This window comes from Bubalus kerabau, chromosome 1 (assembly GCF_029407905.1).
Source record: "Bubalus kerabau isolate K-KA32 ecotype Philippines breed swamp buffalo chromosome 1, PCC_UOA_SB_1v2, whole genome shotgun sequence".
NCBI lineage: Eukaryota > Metazoa > Chordata > Mammalia > Artiodactyla > Bovidae > Bubalus > Bubalus kerabau.
In genome coordinates this window covers 252,479,101-252,503,764 of record NC_073624.1, presented here as the reverse complement: position 1 = coordinate 252,503,764, position 24,664 = coordinate 252,479,101, and the positions used below count along the sequence as shown (strand labels likewise).

The 24,664-nt window shown below is 37.3% G+C and overlaps 1 protein-coding gene and 1 non-coding gene across 4 annotated transcripts in view; both read left to right on the top strand.

Moving 5' to 3' along the window:
- Positions 1-24,664, top strand: part of TMEM167A (transmembrane protein 167A) — a 91,009-nt gene that overhangs the window by 22,056 nt on the left and 44,289 nt on the right. The window contains exons 2-5 of one of the 3 annotated variants that reach the window (XM_055563298.1): positions 10,297-10,406; positions 15,048-15,082; positions 17,136-17,186; positions 21,634-22,983. In XM_055563298.1, the coding sequence (XP_055419273.1) occupies positions 10,297-10,406; positions 15,048-15,082; positions 17,136-17,186; positions 21,634-21,704 (267 nt within the window). In that variant the 3' untranslated portion in view covers positions 21,705-22,983. Of the gene's footprint in view, positions 1-10,296; positions 10,407-15,047; positions 15,083-17,135; positions 17,187-21,633; positions 22,984-24,664 lie in introns of those variants that run through there. The other 2 variants (XM_055563307.1, XM_055563290.1) reach the window with 2 other exon arrangements.
- On the top strand, positions 12,192-12,326 carry LOC129642657 (small nucleolar RNA U109). Its single transcript, XR_008709905.1, has one exon. It is a non-coding gene; the product is annotated as a small nucleolar RNA U109 (small nucleolar RNA).

The window sequence follows — 24,664 nt, the reverse complement described above, 5'->3', positions numbered from 1 at the left end:
TATTATAAAATACTGAATATAATTCCCTATGCTATACAGTAAATTCTTATGACTTATCTATTTATGTATGATAATGTATATCTGCTAATCCTATACTCCTTATTTATCCCTCCCCCCTCCCCTGGTCCATAAGTTTGAGTTCTGTGTCCTTGAGTTTTTTCTGTTTTGTATATAGATTCATTTTTATTATGTTTTGGATTACGTGTATGAGTGATATCATATGATACTTGTCTTTCTCTGACTTAAACTTCGCTTAGTGTAGTGTTCTCTAGGTCTTTGTATTTTGCTGCAAATGGCAGTATTTCCCTCTTTTGTGGCTGAATAATTTTCCATTGTGTGTGTGTCACATCTTCTTAAACCAATCCTCTGTTAGGCACTTGGATTGTTTTCACCACTTGGCTAATACACAGTGCTACTATGAACAGTGAGGTGCGTGTGTCTTTTGAGATTGGAGTGTTCATATTTTCCTGATATATGCCTAGGAGTAGGATTGCTGGATCACACGGTAGGTCTGTTTTTCCTTTTTAAAGGGGCCTTCATACTGTTTTCCATAGTGGCTGCACCAATTTACATTCCCAAAACAATGTAAGAGGGTACCCTCCTCTCCACACCCTCTCCAACATTTTTTACTTCTAGACTTTCTGATGACAGTTATCTGACCAGTGTGAGATGATACGTGACACGTCATTGTGCTTTGATTTGCATCTCTCTAATAATTAACCTTGTTAAGCATTTTTTAATGTACCTAATGGCCATCTGAATGTCTTATTTGGAGAGAAGCCTATTTAGCATTTTTTTAATTGGGTGGTGTGGTTTTTCACTTGAATCATACAAGCTGTTTGTATATTTTTTATATTAACCTCTTGTAGGTCTCACCCATTGCAAATATTTTCTCCCATTCCATAGGTTGTCTTTTTGTTTTATTGATAGTTTTCCTTAGCTGTGCAAAAACAAAATGACTAAGTCCCATTTGCTTGTTTTGCTTTTATTTCTTTTGCCTTGCGACTGCTGCTGCTAAGTCACTTCAGTCGTGTCTGACTCTGTGCGACCCCATAGACGGCAGCCCACCAGGCTCCCCCGTCCCTGGGATTCTCCAGCCAAGAACACTGGAGTGGGTTGCCATTTCCTTCTCCAATGCATGAAGGTGAAAAGTGAAAGTGAAGTCGCTCAGTCGTGCCCAACTCCCAGCGACCCCATGGACTGCAGCCCACCAGACTCCTCCGTCCATGGGAATTTCCAGGCAAGAGTACTGGAGTGGCGTGCCATTGCCTTCTCCATTGCCTTGCGAAACTCATCTTAAAAAAAAAAAAATACTGCTACAATTTATGTCTGAGAATATTTTGCCTGGGTTCTCTTTCTATGGTGTCATGTCTTATTTATATTTATATTTAGGTCTTTAATCCACTTTGAGTTTATTTTTGTCTATTGTGTGAGGGAGTGTTCAATTTCAGTTTCATTGATTTTTGTATAGCTGTTCAGCATTCCCAACAACACTTGTTGAAGAGATTGTCTTTTCTCCATTATGTATTCTCACTTCCTTTGTCATCAGTAAATTGGCCTTGGGTGTATGGGCTTATTACAGGGCTCTCTATTCTGTCCATTGATCAAATGTTTATTTTTTGTCCTGGTAGGATGCTGTTTTGATTATTGTAGCTTTGTGTATTCTTGTCTGAAGTCTGAAAGTGTTTATTTAGGCTTCCAGCCTTGTGCTTTGTCCTTTGTCCTCAGGATTGCTCTGGAAATTCTGAGTCTTATGTGGTTCATTGTAAATTTTAAGGTTATTGTTACTAGTTCTGTGAAAACTGTCACAGGTGTTTTGATATGGATCACTTTAAATCTATAGATTGCTTTAAGTAGTATGGCTATTTTAACAGTGTTAATTCTTCCAGTCCAAGAGCATGTGATATCTTTCCATTTCTTTGAGTTATCTTTAGTTTCCTTTAGCAGTGTTTTATAGTCTTCAGCATATAAGTTTTTCAGCAACTCAGATAAATTTATTCCTGGGCTTTATTTGGGGGAGGGAGGATGCAATTTTAAACAGGATTGTTTTTTACTTTTTCTGATAGTTCATTGTTAGTGTAAATAAATGCAATACTTCTTCCCTTCCATTTTGGATGCTCTTTATTTCTTTTCTTTGTCTGATTGCTGTAAGTAGGGTTTTCAGCACTGTTGAATAGAATTGATAATGGAGAAAAGACAATCTCTTTAACAAGTGCTGCTGGGAAAACTGGTCAACCACTTGTAAAAGAATGAAACTAGAACACTTTCTAACACCATACACAAAAATAAACTCAAAATGGATTAAAGATCTAAACATAAGACCAGAAACTATAAAACTCCTAGAGGAAAACATAGGCAAAACACTCTCTGACATAAATCACAGCAGGATCCTCTATGACCCACCTCCCAGAATATTGGAAATAAAAGCAAAAATAAACAAGTGGGACCTAATTAAACTTACGAGCTTTTGCACAATAAAGGAAACTATAAGCAAGGTGAAAAGACAGCCTTCAGAATGAGAGAAAATAATAGCAAATGAAGCAACTGAGAAAGAATTAATCTCAAAAATATACAAGCAACTCCTACAGCTCAATTCCAGAAAAATAAACAACCCAATCAAAAAATGGGCCAAAGAACTAAACAGACATTTCTCCAAAGAAGACATACAGATGGCTAACAAACACATGAAAAGATGTTCAACATCACTATCAGAGAAATGCAAATCAAAACCACAATGAGGTACCATTTCACGCCAGTCAGAATGGCTACTGTCCAAAAGTCTACAAACAGTAAATGCTGGAGAGAGGGTGTGGAGAAAAGGGAACCCTCTTCACACTGTTGGTGGGAATGCAAACTAGTACAGCCACTATGGAGAACAGTGTGGAGATTCCTTTAAAAACTGGAAATAGAACTGCCATATGACCTAGCAATTCCACTATTGGGCATACACACCGAGGAAACCAGAATTGAAAGAGACACGTGTACCCCAGTGTTCATCACAGCACTGTTTATATTAGCCGGGACATGGAAGCAACCTAGATGTCCATCAGCAGATGAATGGATAAGAAGGCTGTGGTACATATACACAATGGAGTATTATTCAGCCATTAAAAAGAATACATGTGAATTGGTTCTAATGAGGTGGATGAAACTGGAGCCTATTATACAGAGTGAAGTAAGCCAGAAAGAAAAACATCAATACAGTATACTAACACATATATATGGAATTTAGAAAGATGGTGACAATGACCCTATATGCGAGACAGCAAAAGAGACACAGATGTATAGAGTGTTTTGGACTCTGTGGGAGGCAGGGGGGGGATGATTTGGGAGAATGGCATTGAAACATGTATATTATCATACGTGAAATGGATCGCCAGTCGAGGTTCGATGCATGAGACAGGGTGCTCGGGGCTGGTGCAGATCCAGAGGGATGGGATGGGAAGGGAGGTGGGAGGGAGGTTTAGGATGGGGGACACATGTACACCCAGGGCGGACTCATGTCAATGTATTGCAAAACCACTACAATATTGTAAGGTAATTAGCCTCCAATTAAAATAAATAAATTTATATTAAAAAAAAAAGAATTGGTAAGAGTGAGCATTCTTCCCTTGTTCCTGAATTTAGTAGGAAGGCTTTCAGCTTCTCAGCCTTGAGAATTGTTGCCTGTGAGTTTGTCTTAAATATCTTTTATTGTGTTGAGATGTTTCCTCTATATCTAGTTTTCTAGTTTTTATTGTGGAAGGATGTTGCATTTTGTTTGAATTCATTTTCTATGTTTATTGAGGTGATCATGTGCTTTTTATTCTTCAGTTTGCTCACATTGTGTGATTTGTAGATATTGAGAAACCTTTGTATCCTTGGGATAAATCCCACTTGATCATGGTGTTCCTTTTAATGTATTATTTGATTCAGTTTGCTAATATTTTGAGTATTTTTTATCTATATTCATCAAAGATATTGGCTTGTTATTTTCTTTGTCATGTCTTTGTTTGGCTTTGGTATCAAGGTAATAGTGGTGTCATGGAATGAATTTGGTAGCATTCTGTCCTTTTCAACTTTTGGACTAATTTGAGAAGCGTAGATTTAAGTGCTTCCTTGTATGTTTGGTAGAATTCCACAGTGAAGCTGCCCAGTCCTGGACTTTTGTTTGCAAATAGTATTTTTATTACAGGTTTTCTTTCACTTGATCAATCTGTTCAAGTTATGTTCACTCAATTTTGGCAGGCGTTCTGTTTCTATAAATATTTCTTCTGGGTTGTCCAATTTGTGGGCATATAATTGTTTATATTTTTATGATTTTCTTCTATTTCTGTGGTATCATTTGTTATTTCTTCTTTTTCATTTCTTATTTTGTTTATTTAGGCTCTCTCTCTTTTCTTGATAAAGCTGGCTAGATTTTGTAGATTCTGTTTGACTTGTCAAAAACCTTGCTCTTTATTTTACTGATCTTTTCTATTGCTTTTAATCTCTACTTTATTGCTTTCTGACCTTATTATTTCCTTCCTTTAGGTGGCATTGGGGTTTGTTTGTTCTTTTTCTGATTGTTTTAGGTGGTAATTAGGATGTTTGTTAGAGATTTTTCCTGTGTCTTGAGGAAGACCTGTGCTTCTGTGTACTTTCTTCTTAGAACTGTTTTTGCTGCATCCCATAGATTTTGTAAGGGTGTTTTTTCATTTGGGGGCTCCCCTGGTGGCTCAGTGGTAAAGAATCCACATGCCAATGCAGAAGACACTAGTTTGATCCTTGAATTGGGACGATCCTCTGGAGAAGAAAGTGGCAACCCACTCCAGTATTCTTGCCTGGAAAATCCCATGGACAGAGGTACCTGGCAGACTGCAGTCTGTGGGGTTGCAGAGTCAGACACAGCTTAGGGACTGAGCATACATGTTTTTGTTGTCATTTGTTTCACGGTATTTTTTTTTTCTTTTATTTCATCATTGTCCCATTTATATTCTTGTAGCATGTTTAGTCTCCATAAGTTTGTTCTTTTCCTGTTTTTTTTTTTTTTTTTTTCCCGCTTGTGGTTGATGTCTACTTTCATACCATTGTGGTCAGAAAAGATGCTTAAGATACTTTCTGTGCTCTTAAATTTGTTAAGGCTTGTTTTGTGATCTTGTATGTGGTCTGTCCTAGAGAATGTTCCATGTGTGCTTATTTAAAAGAAAAAAAATATGTATTGTGATTTTTGGAGCTGTAGTGTCTTGTAGATATCAAGTCCAACTAGTCTGATGTGTCATTTAGGATATCTGTTTCTTTACTGATTTTCTGTCTGAAAGATCTGGTCATTGATGCATATATGTAATTAGTGTAAGACCTTCTGGCTGTTTTTAACCATTTATTATTATATAATGTCCTTCCTACCTTTCTTTATGGACTTTAAGTCTCCTTTGTCTAATATGAATACTGCTACCACCAATTTCTTATCATTTCCGATTCCATGAAATATCTTTTTCCATCTACTAACTTTGAATCTGTGTGTTCTTAACCCAAAGTGAGTCTTTTGTAGGTGGCATATTGTAGTGTCTTATTTTTCGTCTAATCTGCCTCTCTGTGTCTTTTGATCAAGTCATTTAGTCCATTGACATTTAAAGTACTTATTGATGAATATGTACTTATTGCCATTTCAACCTTGTTTTCCAGTTACTTTTGTACTTCTTTGTTGATTTCTTCTTTTTGTTTTTTCTTTTGTGGTTTGTTGGTTTTCTTTTGTATTATGCTTGAGATCCCTTCTGTTTGATTTTTGTCAGTCTGTTGTATATTTTTGATTTGTGGTGAACCAGAAACTCCAATACTTTGGCCACCTGATGTGAAGAGCTGACTCATTTGAAAAGACCCTGATGCTGGGAAAGATTGAGGGCAGGAGGAGAAGGGGACGATAGAGGATGAGATGGTTGGATGGCATCACCAACTCGATGGACATGGGTTTGGGTGGACTCCGGGAGATGGTGATGGACAGGGAGGCCTGGCATGCTGTGGTTCATGGGGTCACAAAGAGTCAGACATGACTGAGCAATTGAACTAAACCAGGTGTTTAAGTATATTGACACATAACTATGTCTACTTGCATTTTGTCATTTCTTCTTACTTTTCAATCAATGTACTGGCTTAAGATAGAACTTCCCTGGTGGCTCAGGTGGTAACGCGTCTGCCTACAATGCGGGATACCCGGGTTCAATCCCTGGGTTGGAAAGATTCCCTGGAGAAGGAAATGGCAACCCACTCCAGTACTCTTGCCTGGAAAATCCCATGGACAGAGGAGCCTCGTTATGCTACAGTCCATGAGGCCACAAATAGTTGGACAAAGAGTGAAGTTGAGTGACTTTACTTACTTAATCCTTTTATATGCTTGCCTTTCCTATTGTAATTCCCCTTTTCCTATTAAGGCTTGCTTCTTTTCTCTTTAGAGAAACCCTTTCAATATTTCTTCTAGGGTAGGTTTAGAATTGTTGTATTCTTTTAATTTTTGCTTGTCTGAGAAATTCTTTATCTTTCTAGTCTAAATGATAATCTTGCAGGGTTTAATATGTTGTAGGTTTTTCTCTTTGAGAACTTTTTGAGTATATCATGCCACTCCCTCTGGCCTACAGAGTTTCTGCAGAGAATTCAGCTGATAGCCTTATGGTGATTCTCTTGAATATGACTCTTTGGTTTTCTCTTGCTGCTTTTAGACTTCTGTCTTTGTCTTTAATTTTTGCTATTTTAACTATGATATATGTTGGTGTGGGTCTATTTGCTTTTATCTTTAAGGGGACCATCTGTGCTTCCTGTACCTGAATATCTGTTTCTTTCTTTTGGTTTGGGAAGTTTTTAGTCCTGATTTCCTCAGCTACATTTTCAGTCCCCTTTTATTTCTCTTCTTCTTGGACCCCTGAATTGTTAATGATACACCATATGGACTTCTCTGAAGGCTCAGTGGTAAAGAATCTACCTACTGGTGCAGGAGATGCAGGTTTGATCCCTGGATCAGGAACATTCACTGGAAAAAGAATTGGCAACCCAGTATTGTTACATGGGGAATCCCACGGACAGAGGAGCCTAGTGGGCTACAGCCCATGGGGATCAAAAGAGTTGATCATCACTTAGTGACTAAATCATAACAACAAAATGATACATCAGAGATCTCTTGTTTACATTTTTAGAATTTTTTCTTTAGCTGTTGTGATTGAGTGATTGCCATCATTCTATTCTCCAGATCACTTATTTGTTCTCTGTAATTTAGTCTGCTGTTGATTGCATCTATATTTGCTCTTATCTTAGCAAGTGTATTGTCTACCTTTGATTGGTTCATGTTTATAGTTGCTAGTTCCTTGTTACAATGATCTGAATTTCTATCAGTTATCTTTTTTAATTCCTATAACATTTTTCTTCCTTTTTGAACCCAGGGTCTGGGAGACTGGTGAGGGCTGTTTCATTTCTTTCAAGGGAATTTCTCTTGTTCTTTTAAATCTGAGTAGTTCCTCTGCTTTTTCATATTTCTTAACTTCATTCAGGCTCTATGAATTTAAGAGAAACAGTTCTCTACTATGGATTTGAAGATGTGTTTTTAATATGGGAGCACCCCTGTATAGTCTGTGTGAGTGCAATATTTTTGACAGCCACAGTTCTGCCCATAAGCAGCCCAAAATTGCTTCTCTTTTTCCATTGTGTTTGTCCCAGATATAGTGCTAAGCTGTAGGCTGTGGTGCAGAGTGGACTGGTTCTGGGGGCCAGGGTACTGTGGCTGCATGAATCAAGATGGTTGTGCTGTTTCCTGGGACCTTAACTGCCTCTGTGGCAGGCCTCTCTCAGGACCTGTCCACCTCAGATCCAGCTCCAAGCAGAGGTGGGAAGAGGGTGGACCTGGAGCACTGAGTACTCCTCCACAGGGGCTCTCTACTGGAGACATGCCTTTCTGTGCATATCGAAGTCCACCCGGTACCACTGCCAAAACCCAGACCCACCCACCAACTCCTTCCCCCTTTACCCCCACCTCCACTTTAGGGGTGCTTCAGACGGATCTCAGGTGGCTTCAGCCTGTAGCAGCTTGAAGCAGGGCCTGAGTTCCCACCCAGAGACTGAGGCCAGGTTGTGGCAGTGAGAACACCAATCCTAGCCATTAGACCAGTGGTCAGTGACAAGGCCCTGGCCCTTCAGCTTTGCAGAAGAGTACCCACAAAGTTAGAAAGTAGTGAAACAAGTAAAGTATTTGTTAAAGGGGGAAAAAAAAGAATACAGTATATGTGGATAGACACATGGGTAGACTCAGAGAGTTGCTGAGTCACGCCCTCATGGCAGTTTGAATTACTTTTATGGGGTAGTTTCTTCCAGCTTTCTTTTGGCCATTTTGATTTGCCTGGTTCACAGTCCATATTTGGTATATCTCTGGATCCTCCTATGTGTGAGGACACATCTCTTAGCCAAGACTTCTTCCAAAAAGGCATATGGGTAGAATATCCTTTGACATCACTCCCACTTTGACCTCCAGGGAGCCTTTCTGCAGGAATGTGGTCGAGGAGGTCTCATGACTCCCTGAATGAGAAATGAATGAGAAGCTGAATGAGAAATGTGTGGTCTGGGCAGGGCCCAGCCTCCTCCCTTATTTGTGCTGCTATTTTCATCTTGGAGTTGCAGTCCATAGGGAATGAATCTCTAGTTGCTTTACTCTGGTGGGTGCCCATCTTCCTCCTGCCTCGGGACTGTGGGCTCTGTGGCTAGACCTGGAACACCAGACCCTGAGAGCTGGCTCCTTGCAGCTGTTAATAGATGGAGTCCTCCTGCAGAGCGTATCTGTGAAGATTCACTGCTTAGCTGTAGCCCAACCTGATTCACACTTTGGGAAGTGTGGTCAGCACCAGTCTCTCTCCACTCTGATTGTTAGCAAGCCAGCATGCATACACTCCTATCAAGTCTAGGCCCCTGAAACCCCTCTGTCTGTTCCAGCAGGCAAGGATGCTTCCCAAGCCTACCTGTGTAGACCCTTTCTCCTTTACACATGCCTACCAGAGGCATCTTGATGTCCCATCTTGATGCCTTTTTTCTTCCCTGTCCTACCTGGTTACATGGAGATCTTTCTTGCAGCTTTGGTTCTATAGGAGATCTTCTGCCCATTTCCAGTTGGTTTTCTGTGAGAATTATTCCACATGTAGATGTATTTTTGATGTGTTTTGTTGGTAGAGGTGAGTTTCACATCCTACTCCACCATCTTGATCCCCCTCAGGAAGTACTTCTGAGTCTACTAAGTAAATATATGTTGGCTACTGTGTAAGATATTTTAGCTACCTGTGTATAATAGAAAAGTTGTTCTTTATTGTATGTACAGTAGCATTCCTGTGTTTTTAAAAAATTGTTTTATTTACTCCATCATCTCTTATTGGGCTCCCACTGTGTGGCTGTCGGATACTTAGGTGCTCGAGATTCAGTTTGTCCCCTCTTTAGGGATGAGTATTATGATAAATGTGTAGCAGTTTTATTTAAGAACAGATTCTTGTGTTAAATTTTTTATCTTAAAGTATCAGCAGTGAATGAGCAAGTCCTTTTTCCACCAAAACCTAATTGACAACTATTAGTTAATGCATGGAACGTGACTACTTAAAGCATTCTTATTCTAAAAGAATTTCAGAATTGAAAAATCTTGAGCCAGCATTGAGTCTGTCTCCCCATTCTCCACCTAGTTTTACTGATGTGAAACAGAGATTTAGAGAGGGCAGTATTCAACTGAGGTTGCATAGCCAGCTTACTTGCAGAGCTTGGAGACCGTATGTTCTGCCTAGTAGTCTGGGATCCTAGGACATCTGTATTAATTATTGGTTCGGCTTTGGTGAGCTGTTTTGGATTTGTAACATTTTTGATGGTATTTTTAAGTTCTTGAATTTAGAATTTTTGTTGCATCTTCTGAATTCCTTAGCCCAAAGAATGGAGAAGAAGGTATGGTCTCAAAATACCTTGTGATTTTGTTTTTAAGGCTTCCATGGTGGCTCAGATGGTAAAGCGTCTGCCTGCAATGCAGGAGACCCGGGTTCGATCCCTGGGTTGGGAAGATCCCCTGGAGAAGGAAATGGCAACCCACTCCAATACTCTTGCCTGGAAAATTCCATGGACAGAGGAGCCTAGTAGGCTACAGTCCAAGGGGTGGGAAAGAGTCAGACACGACTGAGCGACCTCACTTTCTTTCTGCTTTTAAACAGTGTTCTCAGACATGTCATTCTGTTTGCCTTTTTGAAGAAAAAAATGTGATTCTTAATATGGAATTGTCTGACTTTTTTTTTAACTATGCAGTTTATCTTGTGACATTAATTTTTCTTTTTCTCTTTTTAGTCTGCCATTTTCAATTTTCAGAGTCTGTTGACTGTAATCTTGCTGCTTATATGTACCTGTGCTTATATCCGATCCTTGGCACCCAGCCTCCTGGACAGAAATAAAACTGGGTATGTTACTAATAATGTTTAATCACCCAAGTTAGTTCTTAGAGATATTAAATGCCAACTATTAAAAGTCATTAAGTAATTTAATTTCTATATGTAATTTAGTGTGTATAACTAAATTATGTAAAAATAACTTTTTACATTGTTTTTCCTTGTTTTTAAAAAATCCAAATCTTTATATTCATAGATTCTTACCAAAAAGATAAATATCAGAAGTTATCTGAAGTGTGCTGGACTGAAAAAAAACAGTGTATTTTAAAAGATGAGATAGTTTTTCTTTCTGAAATTATAGCTACAGTTTAGTAGTTTCAGAGACAGGGTTTGGCCTTCGTTTTTATAGTAAAATCCATTATCTTATCTGGAAAGCATTAAACAGTTTATAAGCACTGTGTCCTCTACAGTACTAGTATAGACATCCCATCTCCACTCCAGGACTGCTCTAATCATATAGGCTCCCCAGCTGTATCATAAAGCAAACATCTTTGGAGAAATTTAGCTTTCTTAAAGCAATAATAAAAGTTAAGTTTTGGGCATGTCATATCCCTTTTAATTGTGTGTTAACACTCCTGCCAAAATTGAGCTTAATGTGATACTACATAGACTTAAAATTTCTAAGTGCCATGTTCCTCATACAGAAATACATGTTGAGTTCAACCAGAAGGACAATTATATTAAAAAAAAAAACAAAAAACAGAGACCATATGGTGAAAACTGTCTAAACTTTCTTTGCCTTACAGATTAATTCTGTGAATAATTGTCTTAATCCTTTCATGGTAAGATCCTTAATCATCTTAAGAAATAATAGGATGAAATAGAACACTTCACATAGGAATAATTAATTATCTCCACCTTTTTTGTTTTTGATGGAAAGGAAAAGTTCTAATTAGGATACTATAAAGTCGGGCTCTGTTCTTCCACTAAAAAAATCTCCTACAAGAAGCAAGGTAGTAGATATTCAACTATGAGAGGAAATAATTATCTTCCCTTCAACTGCATTATATCTTTGGGGTCATAATTAACATTTATTCAAACATTCCATTATCTAAATCATTTGGCTTTTGTTACTATTTCTTTTTATTATGTAGGTTTGTTTGAACATCTATAAAGGCATAGAGAACCCCTACCCAGTTTTGAATAATGAAAATCTATAATCTTATTCCAATAAACTGATGATCTGCCTCTATTGTCCTAAGGCATTTTATTTAACCTACTGAAGGTGAAAACAGATGTTATTTGTCCATGGGTTTTTCTCACTTCCTTTGTAGAGATTATGTTCTTATCATTCCACCTTTTCTCTGAATTCTTATTGCACTAAGTCTTCAGTCCCTTTGTTGAAATTACATAATTTGTTGCTTAGTTGTACAAGAAGCCTTTCTACTCAGCCAAACAATTTGATTTCCTCCTTCCCTTTCTCTGTAATCCCCTGTGGGTTTCTCTGGTGGCTCAGCAGTGAAGAATCCACCTGTGCAGAAGGCACAAATTCAATTGCTGGGTTGGGAAGATCCCCTGGAAAAGGAAATGGCAACCCACTCCAGTATTCTGCCTGGGAAATTCCATGAACAGAGGAGCCTGGCAGGCTGCAGTCCATGGGGTCGTGAAGAGTCAGACCCAACTTAGCAACTACACAACAACAACAAAGCATATGGTAGAATGCAGTAAATGATCTCATCAATTGTTAGTTTAGATTTCTAATACATAATGTTTAATAAAGAATTTATTTCATTCATGAATAATCACTTAGTGGTAGAACAGAGTATTTGTACATTTCTGGTGCTGTGACAAAGTAGGCTGCATGTGGAAATGTCTGCTTCTCATTCCTTTGGAAGCAGGAATACATCCACAACATGCTACATTAAAAAAGGAGTTCTCAGGGCTGCCAACCTTACAGTAGAGGTTGAGTAGTAGTATATTTCTCCTACATAAAACCAAAGAAATAGCATGCCTATTTTTACATTTTAAAGTATATATGATACAGTTAGCTGTTTGAAAGGTTTTTTGAAAAACTTTTTGTTTGCTTCTGACTGTGCTGGGTCTTCATTGCTTGCTACATGGGCTTTTCTCTATTTGCAGCAAGTGGGAGCTACTCTCTAGCTGTGGTGTGCAGGCGTCTCATTACAGTGGCTTGTCTTGTGGAGGAGCATGGGCTCTGGGCCAGGCAAGCTTCAGTAGTTGCAGCTCGTGGGCTCAGTTCCTGTGGCTCATGGGCTTAGTTGCTCCTCAGCATGTGGGATCTTCCCAGATCAGGGGTCAAACCTGTGTCTCCTGCATTGCCAGGTAGATTCTTTACCACTGAGCCACAGTGGGAGCCCTAAAAACATTGTCTCTATACAAATGTTAAGCTCCTTTTATTTTGACTTGCACAAATGAAATAATTTATGTGGAAGACATTTTTACTGGTCCTTGTTCTTTTCTGTTAAAAATGTATATTTATGAAAGTCATAGTAAACTTTCCTTTATACTGAGTGTTCCATGCTTTAGTGAACCAATTAGATAAAATCGACCAATTAGATAAAATGAGTTCTTAATAACTTCACTGTTGAAAATAGCAACTTCATTTTTTGCTGCTTCGAATAGTATAGAACTTAAAAGCAGCAGAGAAGAGTTGCTATTTTGTCTACTTTCCTATTTTCATAGACTTTATAATTTTATCAGCATATATGCTTACTGGCTTATGTCTTTAAAAACTAAGCAGCATATTTGTATTGGTGTTTACCAGCTTAAGTTCCTTTTAGCATTTGGGATATCGTGTAAATGTCTAGGTAGGGAAATATGTGAAAAAGGCCAAAGCAGTACCAATTAATCTCTTATGTTGCCAAATTAGGAATTTTTTTCATTTAAGTAGCTTTTAATATGCTCTGTTATACCAATTTCCTACTGATGCTTTGATGCTAATTTCTAGACTATAAGACCTGAAAAGACCTTGACTGTGATGATAGGGTCTCAGACTGTTCTGAAGGGCCCTAAGCTTCCCATAGAGGAACTTCAAGTGTCATACTTCTGAATACCTCAACCAGAGCAGCTTTGAGTCAATAATTCATTTTATAATCAATAGATTTTTAGAATCAAGTTTGCAGGACATTGCAGATCACTAACCAGTTGTCTTCCATTTTTTTGATGAAGTGTAAGCCAATGTTAGTGATACCTGGAGTTATTGTCCATACCTTTAGCCTATGTAATATTGAACACAGCACATGTTAGTCACTATTCTGAAGACTTCCTATGTAATAACTCATTTAACCCTTATAGAAACCCTATTAAAATGAGATAAAATAACCTGCTCACAGTTATGCAGCCAGTTAAGTAGAATTGAACTTAGGCACAATTTAGCCCTGATCCTTTGCTTTCAAGAGTATACATTTGTCCTTTTTATTCCTATAGTGAAGTTGTTTCACCTGTCAGAATTCCTATCCTTCACAATACTTATATTTTTGCCCATTTCATTTAATCTGAACTAAGGGACTTTTTGCTTTGATGTCAGGAAATTACTGTATACTTCAGAGGAGGAACATGTTTGGAACTTCATTGAGTCAGCATTTTTTTTTTAGTCTTAATCATTCCAATATAACGAATTGTTGCCAGCCATCTCTTTGGGCAAAGAAAATATAATTTCTCTCAAATATAAACATGATTTTCTTCCTATAACAATTCTAATTCACTGCAGTAATTTTAATGTTAATTTATCTTGATTTGTAACCATGTGTAATACTATTTATATTTCTGTTCTTTTGTCACATCAAAATAATTGTCTATAATATTTTTTTTCAAATATCTCTATTAATTGAATGTCATTTTTTTAAGCTGGTATTTTTTAATATTTGCAAAATAAGTGATATATCCATATAATATGTATTTATATTTATTCATGGAACTGAAATAGAAATATTAGTCTAATTTTTATTATTTCCAGAATATTTTAAATATTTAATTTAAATATTTAAATATTAAAAATAATATTTAAAAATTAAATATTAAATAATTAAATATTTAAATATGTGTTTTAAATATATATTTTAAATTTTATATGAAATTATAGTTTCATATACAATATCCCTAACCTAGGGTTTTCTTATGTTGAGATATGTTATATTGAATATATTACATTGAAATATAGGCTCATATTTTTGTATTCCTCCTCATTTAATGTTATGGTCATGTAAATACTGTCATTGGAGTTCATGATTATAGATCATTCAAATATAGAACTATATTCAGTAAAAAGTTTTTTCGGTTACTGTCAAAATTTATCCAAAACCAACTGTGTCCATTTACTGTTTTTTCAAAATTAATGTTTATTTAAATCAGCATTATGAGTTTTTTGCTTTTGAAGGTAAAGCACTTGATGTTGACTGAATTAATCTTTTAATAGTAAGCTGTTGTGCAAATTTTTGCCATTCTTACATTAATTTACTTTGGGCCCAACCTGTGACATCACGTATGTTCCAATTTCTAATAGTTTCTGTGTACTGATGGTTGATAAGCTATTGTGTCCTACTTTTCTAAATAAGTAGTGGCTCAATATCAAATGAATTTCAGTTTAAAGCAATACATCAGCAGTTAAAATGCTAGTATGTAATAAATTACCTATATGATACTGAATAATTTGTCTTTCCCAGTAATCAGTAGCTACTTTTTTATTTTCTGCAGGTTGTTGGGTATATTTTGGAAGTGTGCCAGAATTGGTGAGTATCTGTCTATTATCTCTCTACTTTCTTATGCTGTAAACTGTTGGCCAGTTATAGTCAAACAAATCAAAATGTCAGTTTTTAAAGCGCAGACTTCCCAGTTGTGTACCTTTTTGCAGTACTTTATAGAGTTCCACATAACTCTTTTCTTGACACTATTTAAAATGGTTTCACACACACCTTCTAATATTCACTAATAGGGAGATGGAAAGCAGGTCAAAGGTCTCTGTAATTTAGACAGTAAACAGTATGCATTCCTGGTTTTGAGGCGATTACAGGCAAGTATGTATATGCACACATTGTATCAAGCATGCTGTTTGGTATAATGTGTACCATTTCAATAACGGAGGATGATTTTTGTATTTCATGAAAGGCTTGCTGAGCAACTATCTAATTGCCCTCTGGTAAGTCATAGACTCTTACTAGTTGCTTTTAGAAAACATGAACTATTTCATCTTTTGAATCCATGTATGTGATCATCCTTGAACTTTGTGTAAACGTGGATATCTTCTAACTTTTCATAATAAAGTTAGTAGCATCTTAAGTGTGTAAATGGTTAGATAACAATATATATTAATATTCATTGTCCCATAACATTATGTATAGTATTTAACACAATGCCCAGCACATACTAGATTCTCAAATAATTGGTAAGTAAATGAATTAAAATATACTTTATTCACCAGTAATTTTTTTTTTTTTTTTTTGAAGTGTAATTGATGCAAAATAGTGTGTAATAGGGCTCCTCAACCTCTGGGCCACAGACCAGTTCTGTAGTCTTATTGCTGGGTCATATTGTATGTTTGAATTGCTGGGTCATATTGTAGTTCTGTTTTTACTGAGAAACCTCTATCCTGTTTTCCATAGAGGATGCGTTAATTTACATTTCCACCAATAACCTCAGCAACATTTCTTGTGTCCCGTCTGATGATAGCCATTCTAACAGGTGTGAGATGACATCTCATTTTGGTTTTAATTTGCATTTCTGTGATGATTAATAGTGTTGGTCATCTTTTCATCTGCCTGTTGGTCATCTGTATGTCTTCTTTGAAAAACTTTCTCTCAGGCCTTCTGCCCAGGTTTAATTGGGTTGTTTTTTTTTTGATGTTGAGTTGTATGAGCTGTTTATAGATTTTGGATATTAATCCCTTATCAGTCATGGCATTAGCAAATATTCTGTCTCATTCAATAGGTTGTCTTTTCATTTTGTTGATAGTTTCTTCTGCTGTGGAAAAGCTCTTAACATTAATTAGATCCAGTTAGTTTATTTTTGCTTTTGTTTCCTTTAGATAGATCCCCAAAAATATGATTTATGTCCAAGAGTATTCCACTCTATTTTCTTCTAGGAGTTTATGTTTTCCAGTCCTACATTTAGGTCCTTAATCCACTTTGAGATTATTTTTATATATAGTGTGAGGAACTAGCTGTTCTGATTTCATTTTTTTACGTGTAGCTGTCTAGCTTTCCCAGCACCACTGGTGGGGGTGGGGAGGGGTTCCTGACACAGTTTGGTACAGTGTCTAGGGTGTTCTGAGACTTGGCCTGCCAGTGGGCCAGACCATGTCCCAACTGGACCCAGGGCAGGGCCTGGCCTGCTGCGATGGGGGTTTAGGGGGCAGTCTGAGTCTGTAGGTTGCAGGATTGTCGCTAAATTTCTAACATTTAGTGTCTGCCCCCTGTCGGAGTGAGGCTGATCCAGAGGCTAGAGCAGGCTTCTCTGAGGACAGGGCTGGGCTCCATGGGTTTCTGGGGCTGGTGCTTGCCCACTGGTAAGTGGAATGGGGCACCGAACCCTCTGGTGGATAGGGCCATGTTCAGAGGCAGCTGTGGGCTCTTAAGGCAGCATGTCTGCTGATGGATGTGGCTCTGTCCTCATCAGATGGGTTGCTTAGCTTGAGGTGTCTCAGCACTCACCTGTAAGCTGTTGGGCAAGGACACAGTTGGGTCCTACCACTCATAAGCTAGAGGGAAGATTCTACAGTGGTGCCTGCCAGTGTCCATATGACAGAAGTAACTCAGAATGGCTCCCATCAGTGTCTGTGTCCCCCAGGTAAGATGCAGTCGCCTTCTGCTTCTCCAGGAGATTCTCCAAGGCCAGAAGGTAGGTCTGACCGAGGCTCCTATCAAGTCACTGCTTTGGCCCTGGGTGCCAAAACATGTGAAATTTTGTGGGTGTCCTTTAAGAGAAAGGACAAGAATAAACCTCATGTGTTTATGATCAATTAATCTACAACAGTGGAGGCAAGAATATACAGTGGAGAAAAAGTCTCTTCAATAAGTGATGCTGGAAAAACTTTACAGCCACAGGTAAAACAATGGAATTAGAACATTCTCTAACAACATACAAAAATAAACACATATTTAGGTCTTTAAGTATCTTAAGACTAGATACTGTGAAACTTCTAGAGGAAAATATAGGCAGAAGACTGTCTGACATAAATTGCACCGTATTATTTTGGATACAACTCCTAGAGTAAAGGAAACAAAAGCAAAAATAAACAAACAGGACCTAATCACACTTACATGCGTTTGCACAGCAAAGGACACCATAAACAAAATGAAAAGACAATCTATGGAATGGGAGAAAATACTTGCAAATGATGTGACCGACAAGGAAATTAATTTTCAAAATATACAAACAGCTTGTATAGTTAAATATTAAACAGATAACCCAGTCAAAAATTGGGCAGATCTAAATAGACATTTCTTCATAGAAGACATATGAATAGACACATGAAATGATGCTTAACATCACTAATTATTAGAGAAATGCAAATCGGAGCTACAATGAGGTATCACCTCACTCCTGGTCAGGATGGCCATCGTCAATGGCCACTGAATAATAGATGGTGGAGAGGGCGTGGAGAAAAAGGAAGCATCCTGCACTGTTGTTGTAAATTGGCACAGCCACTGTGGAGAACAGTATGGAGATCCCTTAAACAAAAAATGAGTTGCCATATGAGTCAGCAATCACATTCCTTGGCATATATCCAGAGAAAACCATCATTTGAAAAGGAAAAGATATATGCATCCCAGTGTTCATTGCAGCTGTAGAATATCACTCAGCCATAAAAAAAAGAATGAAATAATGCCATTTGCAGCAACCTGAATGGACCTAGAGATTATCATACTAAGTGAAGTAAGTCAGGCAGAGAAGACAAATATGTTGTACCACTTACAAGTAGAATCTTGAATTTATTTACAAAAGAGAAATAGACTTGCAGACATTGAAAACAAAGGTGGGGAGATAAATTAGGAAATTGGGATTAACAAATACTATTACATACAAAATAGATAAATAACAAGTATCTACTATGGTGGCTCAGAAGGTAAAGAATCTGCTTGCAGTGCAGGAGACCTGGGTCGATCCCTGGGTTGGAAAGATCCCCTGGAGGAGGGCATGGCAACCCACTCCAGTATTGTTGACAGGAGAATCCCCATGGACAGAGGAGCCTGGCAGGCTACATTTCATGGGGTTGCAAAGAGTCGGACACAACTGAGCGACTAAGCACAGCACAGCACAGTATAGCACAAGGAACTATATTCACTATATTGTAATGTCTTTAATGGAAATAAATCTGAAAAAATATATAAATATATGTGTGTATGTATATATTTACATGTATGTGGATGTATAACTGAACACTTTGCTGTATACCTAAAACATTGTAAATCAGCTATTCAGTTAAAAAAAAATAAAGAACATTATGGACAGTTTGAGGGAACAGGGAACATCGCTGGATTGGAGTCATCGGTTCAGTTCAGTCACTCAGTCGTGTCAGGCTCTCCAGCCCCATGACTGCTGCAGCACGCCAGGCCTCCCTGTCCATCACCAGCTCCCGGAGCTCACTCAGACTCACGTCCATTGAGTGGGTGATGCCATCCTACCATCTAACCCTTCTCCTCCTGCCTTCAGTCTTTCTCAGCATCAGGGTCTTTTCCAGTGAATCAGTTGTTTGCATCAGGTGGCCAAAGTATTGGAGTTTCAGCATCAGTCCTTCCAGTAAATATTCAGGATTAGAGTCATACGAACATTAAAATTATTGGCTTATGGTGAATAAAATGTTAAGGCATTTTAAATCCATTTTTTATGTAATAAATTAGAAAACATTGTACAACTCCCTTAGTAACTAATCCAGGTTGACTTTGTTCACAATTGTTGCTCGGAAGTGTAGGTAAAGATTTCAGACATCTAGTTTATAGCTTTCTTAATGATATCCTGTTAGTATTGTCTATTTTTATGTCTAATTATAAACTATGCCTTTTCTTTTTTTGCTTGCCCATGTATTTCCATTTTCCTCTCTTGACTGCATGAATATCATAGGTTAAATAGTTCAGTTATTCACATATTGCTAATTATGTGAAAACCATTAGCTTTTCATTTTGGCAAAGGGTTTTAGAAAATGTTGGTACTGATATGCAGCTTTCTCAACCACATGTTCCTCTCTTATCTTGACACAGAATATATCCCCAAAGAAAGGATGCAGTTTTAATGGGAAAAGGCCCAGCCAGATCATCCTATCATGTTACACATCACATTACAGCAACTGTTTCACATTCACTTATAGAGACCTAAGACCAGACAAGAAGTAACATTCTTACCCTAGTTCAACTAAAGATGTTTAGCTCTACCACATGGCAGTCTCTTTTAAGAAAATTAAAAACAGGAAAATGAAACCCATATGTAAATCATAGTATTCTAAGTTGGAGGATGAGGAAGAGAAGAACTTCCTCAAAATTTAATTTTTAGCAGATGGCAAATTTAGGACAGTATTAATTTCTTCTTTTAGTATTTAAGAAGGCTGTATTTGACAATAAGGATATCTAGACTTTCACTTTTCACTTTCATGCATTGGAGAAAGAAATGGCAACCCACTCCAGTGTTCTCGCCTGGAGAATCCCAGGGACGGGGGAGCCTGGTGAGCTGCCGTCTATGGGGTCACACACAGTCAGACATGACTGAAGTGACTTAGCAGCAGCAGCCCTATGGAAATAGGGACAGGCTTCCTTATGAGATCTACCTGAAATTTTGGTCTGATTGATTTTTGTTCTTGTTTTGTTGGATAACTTGAGGTTTTTTACTCTGAAACAATCAGCATTGCTAAAAAACAAGGAACACCACTATTTTCTAATTTCTTTTTCTTTTTTCCAGTTGAAACTGTATTTTCTCACTTTCTGAATTTTCGTTTAGTTGGAACACAGTTCATTAAATGTCTGTGGATAGAACACTCTGAAAAACACCAAATGTTTATTTTATTTGCATGTGTGTAAAATGTGTCATATGAATATTGCCATTGAATAGATACAAAGATAAAAACTTACCAGTTGTATCCCTATGATCTCAGTGAGGGAGCTGAGTGATCAAGATTCACATTTTCCAGAAATAATTAACTAACCTTGCTAAGTGAATTAAGGAACTTAGTTACTAGAAAAGAAATTATTTTAAACACCTTAGAAAAACACAGGGGAGGGGAGTATAAACCATCTCTGTAAAGGAAAGTGAAAGTGAAGCCGCTCAGTCCTGTCTGACTCTTTGCGACCCCATGGACTGTAGCCTACCAAGGCTCCTCCATCCATGGGATTTTCCAGGCAAGAGTACTGGAGTGGGGTGCCATTGCCTTCTCCAGGGGATCTTCCCAACTCAGGGATCGAACCCTGGTCTCCTGCATTGCAGACAAGACACTTTAACTTCTGAGCCACCAGGGAAACCCTTCTATAAAGGAACCAGGTACACACTCAGAATTTTTCCTAGAAGTAGCACGTCCTCACTCTTTCTCCTTCCTTCCTTCTTCCTTTCGTGTGTGCCCTCAAAGCAGCACAAAAATGCCTGGTGCCTTGTATGTACAGTCTTGCAATTATTGAAGAAACAGGAATGAACAAGATAAGTTTGAGTTAGTTCACAGTCACAGGATCTCTGCAAGACAATCGCACAAGCCAACTCCAGATCTACTTATGCAAAGGAAAGTCTCCAGCTGTAAACAGACACTCCTTAAACACATGTGAAAACTGACTAATTCAGAAGTGATTGTTCTATGTCTCTAACCCAGAGTAATTATACTATAAAAAATTTGATACGAAATCCATCTCAGAAATAGTTTAGGTTTCTCTAATGTGTTTTTTTTTTTTTAAACATTCTATGTGATGTTGATTTTTTAAAATGCAGTTTTGTTGAATACTTGTTTATTTTCATTCAGGAATGCTATTTTTCCCCCCTTATAAGTTTTTTGAGATAATTTCTCTTGGCTCTTTATCCTACATTCTTTGTTACATTTTTCAATACGTAGGTTTATGCAGTGACACTAAAATGGCGAATCCAGTGTTTTCTAAAGACATGACAAAGAGGTAGTCTTAGATCAGTATCGTTTAGTTCATTCTGGTGTGTACTTACTTTTATGTTGCATGTAGTTCATTTTGCCCCTGCCCCTAAGGGTATGGACTTCATAGGCAAGAATCTTATCTTGGTTTGTACGTGCCTGTCCTCTGTAGTAATAACCTTATGTTCGCCACTCAGTTAACATGAACATATTTCACTGCCTCTTTTCCACCAGGAGAACGGAAGAGTCCGTATGTTGCAGTGTGCTGTATCGTGATGGCCTTCAGCATCCTTTTCATACAGTAGCTTGGGAAAATGCCAGAATTCTTCAGTCGCCATCAGATTTAAATATGACAAAAAAGGACTGATCTGCTGAAAATAGTGGAAAGAATGGTTAACCCTTTTATCTCTGAACATTGAATGAGCTACACTTGCAGCTGCTGCTCTCTATTTTTGTTATTGGACCAATGTTCTATATAAATAATTAGGCTGTAACATTTAATACTCAGAGTTGAAATGTGTCTGTAACAATCAACCTCAGTACTGTCGCTACAATATTACATTCTGCATATGTCATTCTGTTGTGCTAGATACCAGTTTTTAGTGAGGTATCTTTAAGGCACATAGTAGAAAACAAAATTGGTAAATTATCCAAGTTCCTTTCACTGTGATTTGGAAATGATAAATCTTTATAGAATGAGACCTTTTTTTCGGACTAGCTTTTTTATTGGAAAAAAAAAGGTTCAATTTGTGTTGGTAAGGATTGCATTCATATTTAATAATGCTGGCTTTTCCTCTGGCCATACCATTTTGAGCATTAACCAGAGTACCTCTACTCTTAGCAATCTGTAGTTTATTACAGGTGTTTAAACTATTTAAAACAAGCCTATGTAGTTAGTTCTTAAGGAGGAAGATAGATGTGACTTAAGAGAAAATGTTAAGACTATTGAGAAAATGCTCCTATTTAACATAAAATAATTCAGAATACCTGACTGGTGTTATTATCTCTGAAACCTCTGGTTAAGTATGGATAAATGTCTTAAGCAAAAATTTGACCAGCTGTCCTTCTCCAAATAAGACTACATGCTTAGAGTAAAAAGAGCTAAACAGAACAACTACAGAATGATAATCTTGGATGTGTTTTTCATTCTTTTTAGTGTTAGGTCTGTACATTTTTAATTACCCCAAAATACAAACTGTGTTTTTGTTTATTTAATACATTGCCCTCAATCTAGTTTATGTTTTCTATATCAACTTGAACTGGAATCTTGTGTAACTTAGTAAGTGATGATAAACAGCTTTCAAATCTACTTACCATATGCCATGACATAAATGTCTTTGAGTTTTGTTGATAAAGGAAAACCTTCAGTAATTTTCATCCAGGCAACAGGAATTTTGGAAATGCGAATTACAGATTTTGTAGTAGAGCAATTATTACACATTTATGGTTAACATTTAAGGTTCAACCAAAATTCAGTTAAAATTTCAAAACTAAGCAGAGCTTCTTAGCTAAAAATTGCCTGTTAACAGTTTTAATTAGATACTGTTGTCAGCTATTAATTGCCATAAAGATAAGACTAAACCTTTTTTGTTTTGTTGTTGTTGTTGTTGTTGTTTTTAAGAAAAAACTGTTTGGAATTATTATAAAATGAGCCTGCTAGTAGCTCTTTCTGCAGAAACAAAGTATGGAACTAAAAGTCACTGATTTTTATGACTACTTTAAGGTGCTTAGTAAGAATTCTAGGAAACATCTAAGAAAATCTTGTTACATGTTGCTGGTTTTTTTTTTTTCTTTTTTTGCAAAAGATGAAAGCTTCTGTAGATGGGATGATATCTCAGTATCTTCTTTATTGTACATTTCTGGCTTATCTATAGCTGATTTAAATGGTATATAGTGCCCTAGACAGGTAATCAGGTTATGATCATTGCTCCTACCTACACTGTCTCTTGGGCTTTTGCATTAGGTCAAGGATTTTCAGGGTATTCCCCAAAATAGAACTCTTATCAGCATACAAAGAGTAAGTAACCTTCCTGGGTCTAGTTTCTGAGTGACCATCTGTTGTCCAACTCTGCTGCCAGCTGGATTTTCCTAAAGCTATGTCAACTAACTTTTTTTAGTTCTTTACTAACACAAATCTAATATGAAGAGGGCAAGAATATTCTAGGTAATCAGTTCTAGGATATCATCTCTTTAAGTTGGCATTTCAGAGGAGGTAAGTGGAAGTAGAAGTAGAAATAATTTCTTTGGAAAATTTATGGCAACATATAAGCTTTTTTTTTTTTTTTTTTTTACTGTGTATAGGTGCTGAACAAAGTGGGAAACAGCTTATTTCTGACTCCATTCTGACTTTTTGAAACATAAGATCTTTGGGAGGTGGGGAAAAAACACAGGATTCTGTGGGGAAAAAAGTCAGTCAGCATATTCTCTTTTTTCCAAGAGTTACCATTACCACTGAATCCTGTTGTCTAACCTAAAGGGCAGAGTAGATAGTTAAGTAGTCCACAGAATATTCAAATACTCCTTTTGTGGTCTTAGCAGGTTGCAGAAGAGGATTAAGGATCAATTTAAACATCAGAGGTTCTGTCTTTATCACACAGTCTTGGTGCAAGACCGGATGGGATGATGGGCACTAAAGTCCACAGTTTACTAGATTTGAATACTCTCCCTAATCTCCTTCCTAGCTCCAGAATCTTGATTCCAGCTTGCTTGGAATTTTTGTGTTGATGTTTAGTTCCTGATTGGCTTCAGCTGTACCAATGGCAGGAGCGTGTCTTCTTTCCAGGCAGTCATAAAAAGATGATCGGTCAAAAGAACACATAGTCTGTTGAATTCCATCTGTGGCTTAAAAAAGTTTAGATACAAGTCCAGTATCCTGTTAATGCTTATGCTGCTATGCCAGGCACTACTATCCTAAATGTTCTTTGCATCATCAAATTCAAAAATAGCCCTTTTATGCTGGGAAAAGTAATAGTATGTAATTTGTAACAGACACCATAATCTTAGTAAAATGCAGATCGATCTAGTCCTAACCTAGGACAAAATAGAGGTTTGAATGAAATAACTTCTCTAAGTTCACAAAGTCAAAAATGAACAGATCGCTGGCTAGTTTTGTGAAAAAACTTAGCACTTGTAAATAGAATATTTATATTTCAACATTTTTAAGAGGCATTACTAGAATGCCTTCGGTCTATTATTAGTGAAGATAGAAAGACAAGTACAGTTTCTTCACTCTAGTGGTTCATAATGTAGCGGGTGAGAGAGAAAC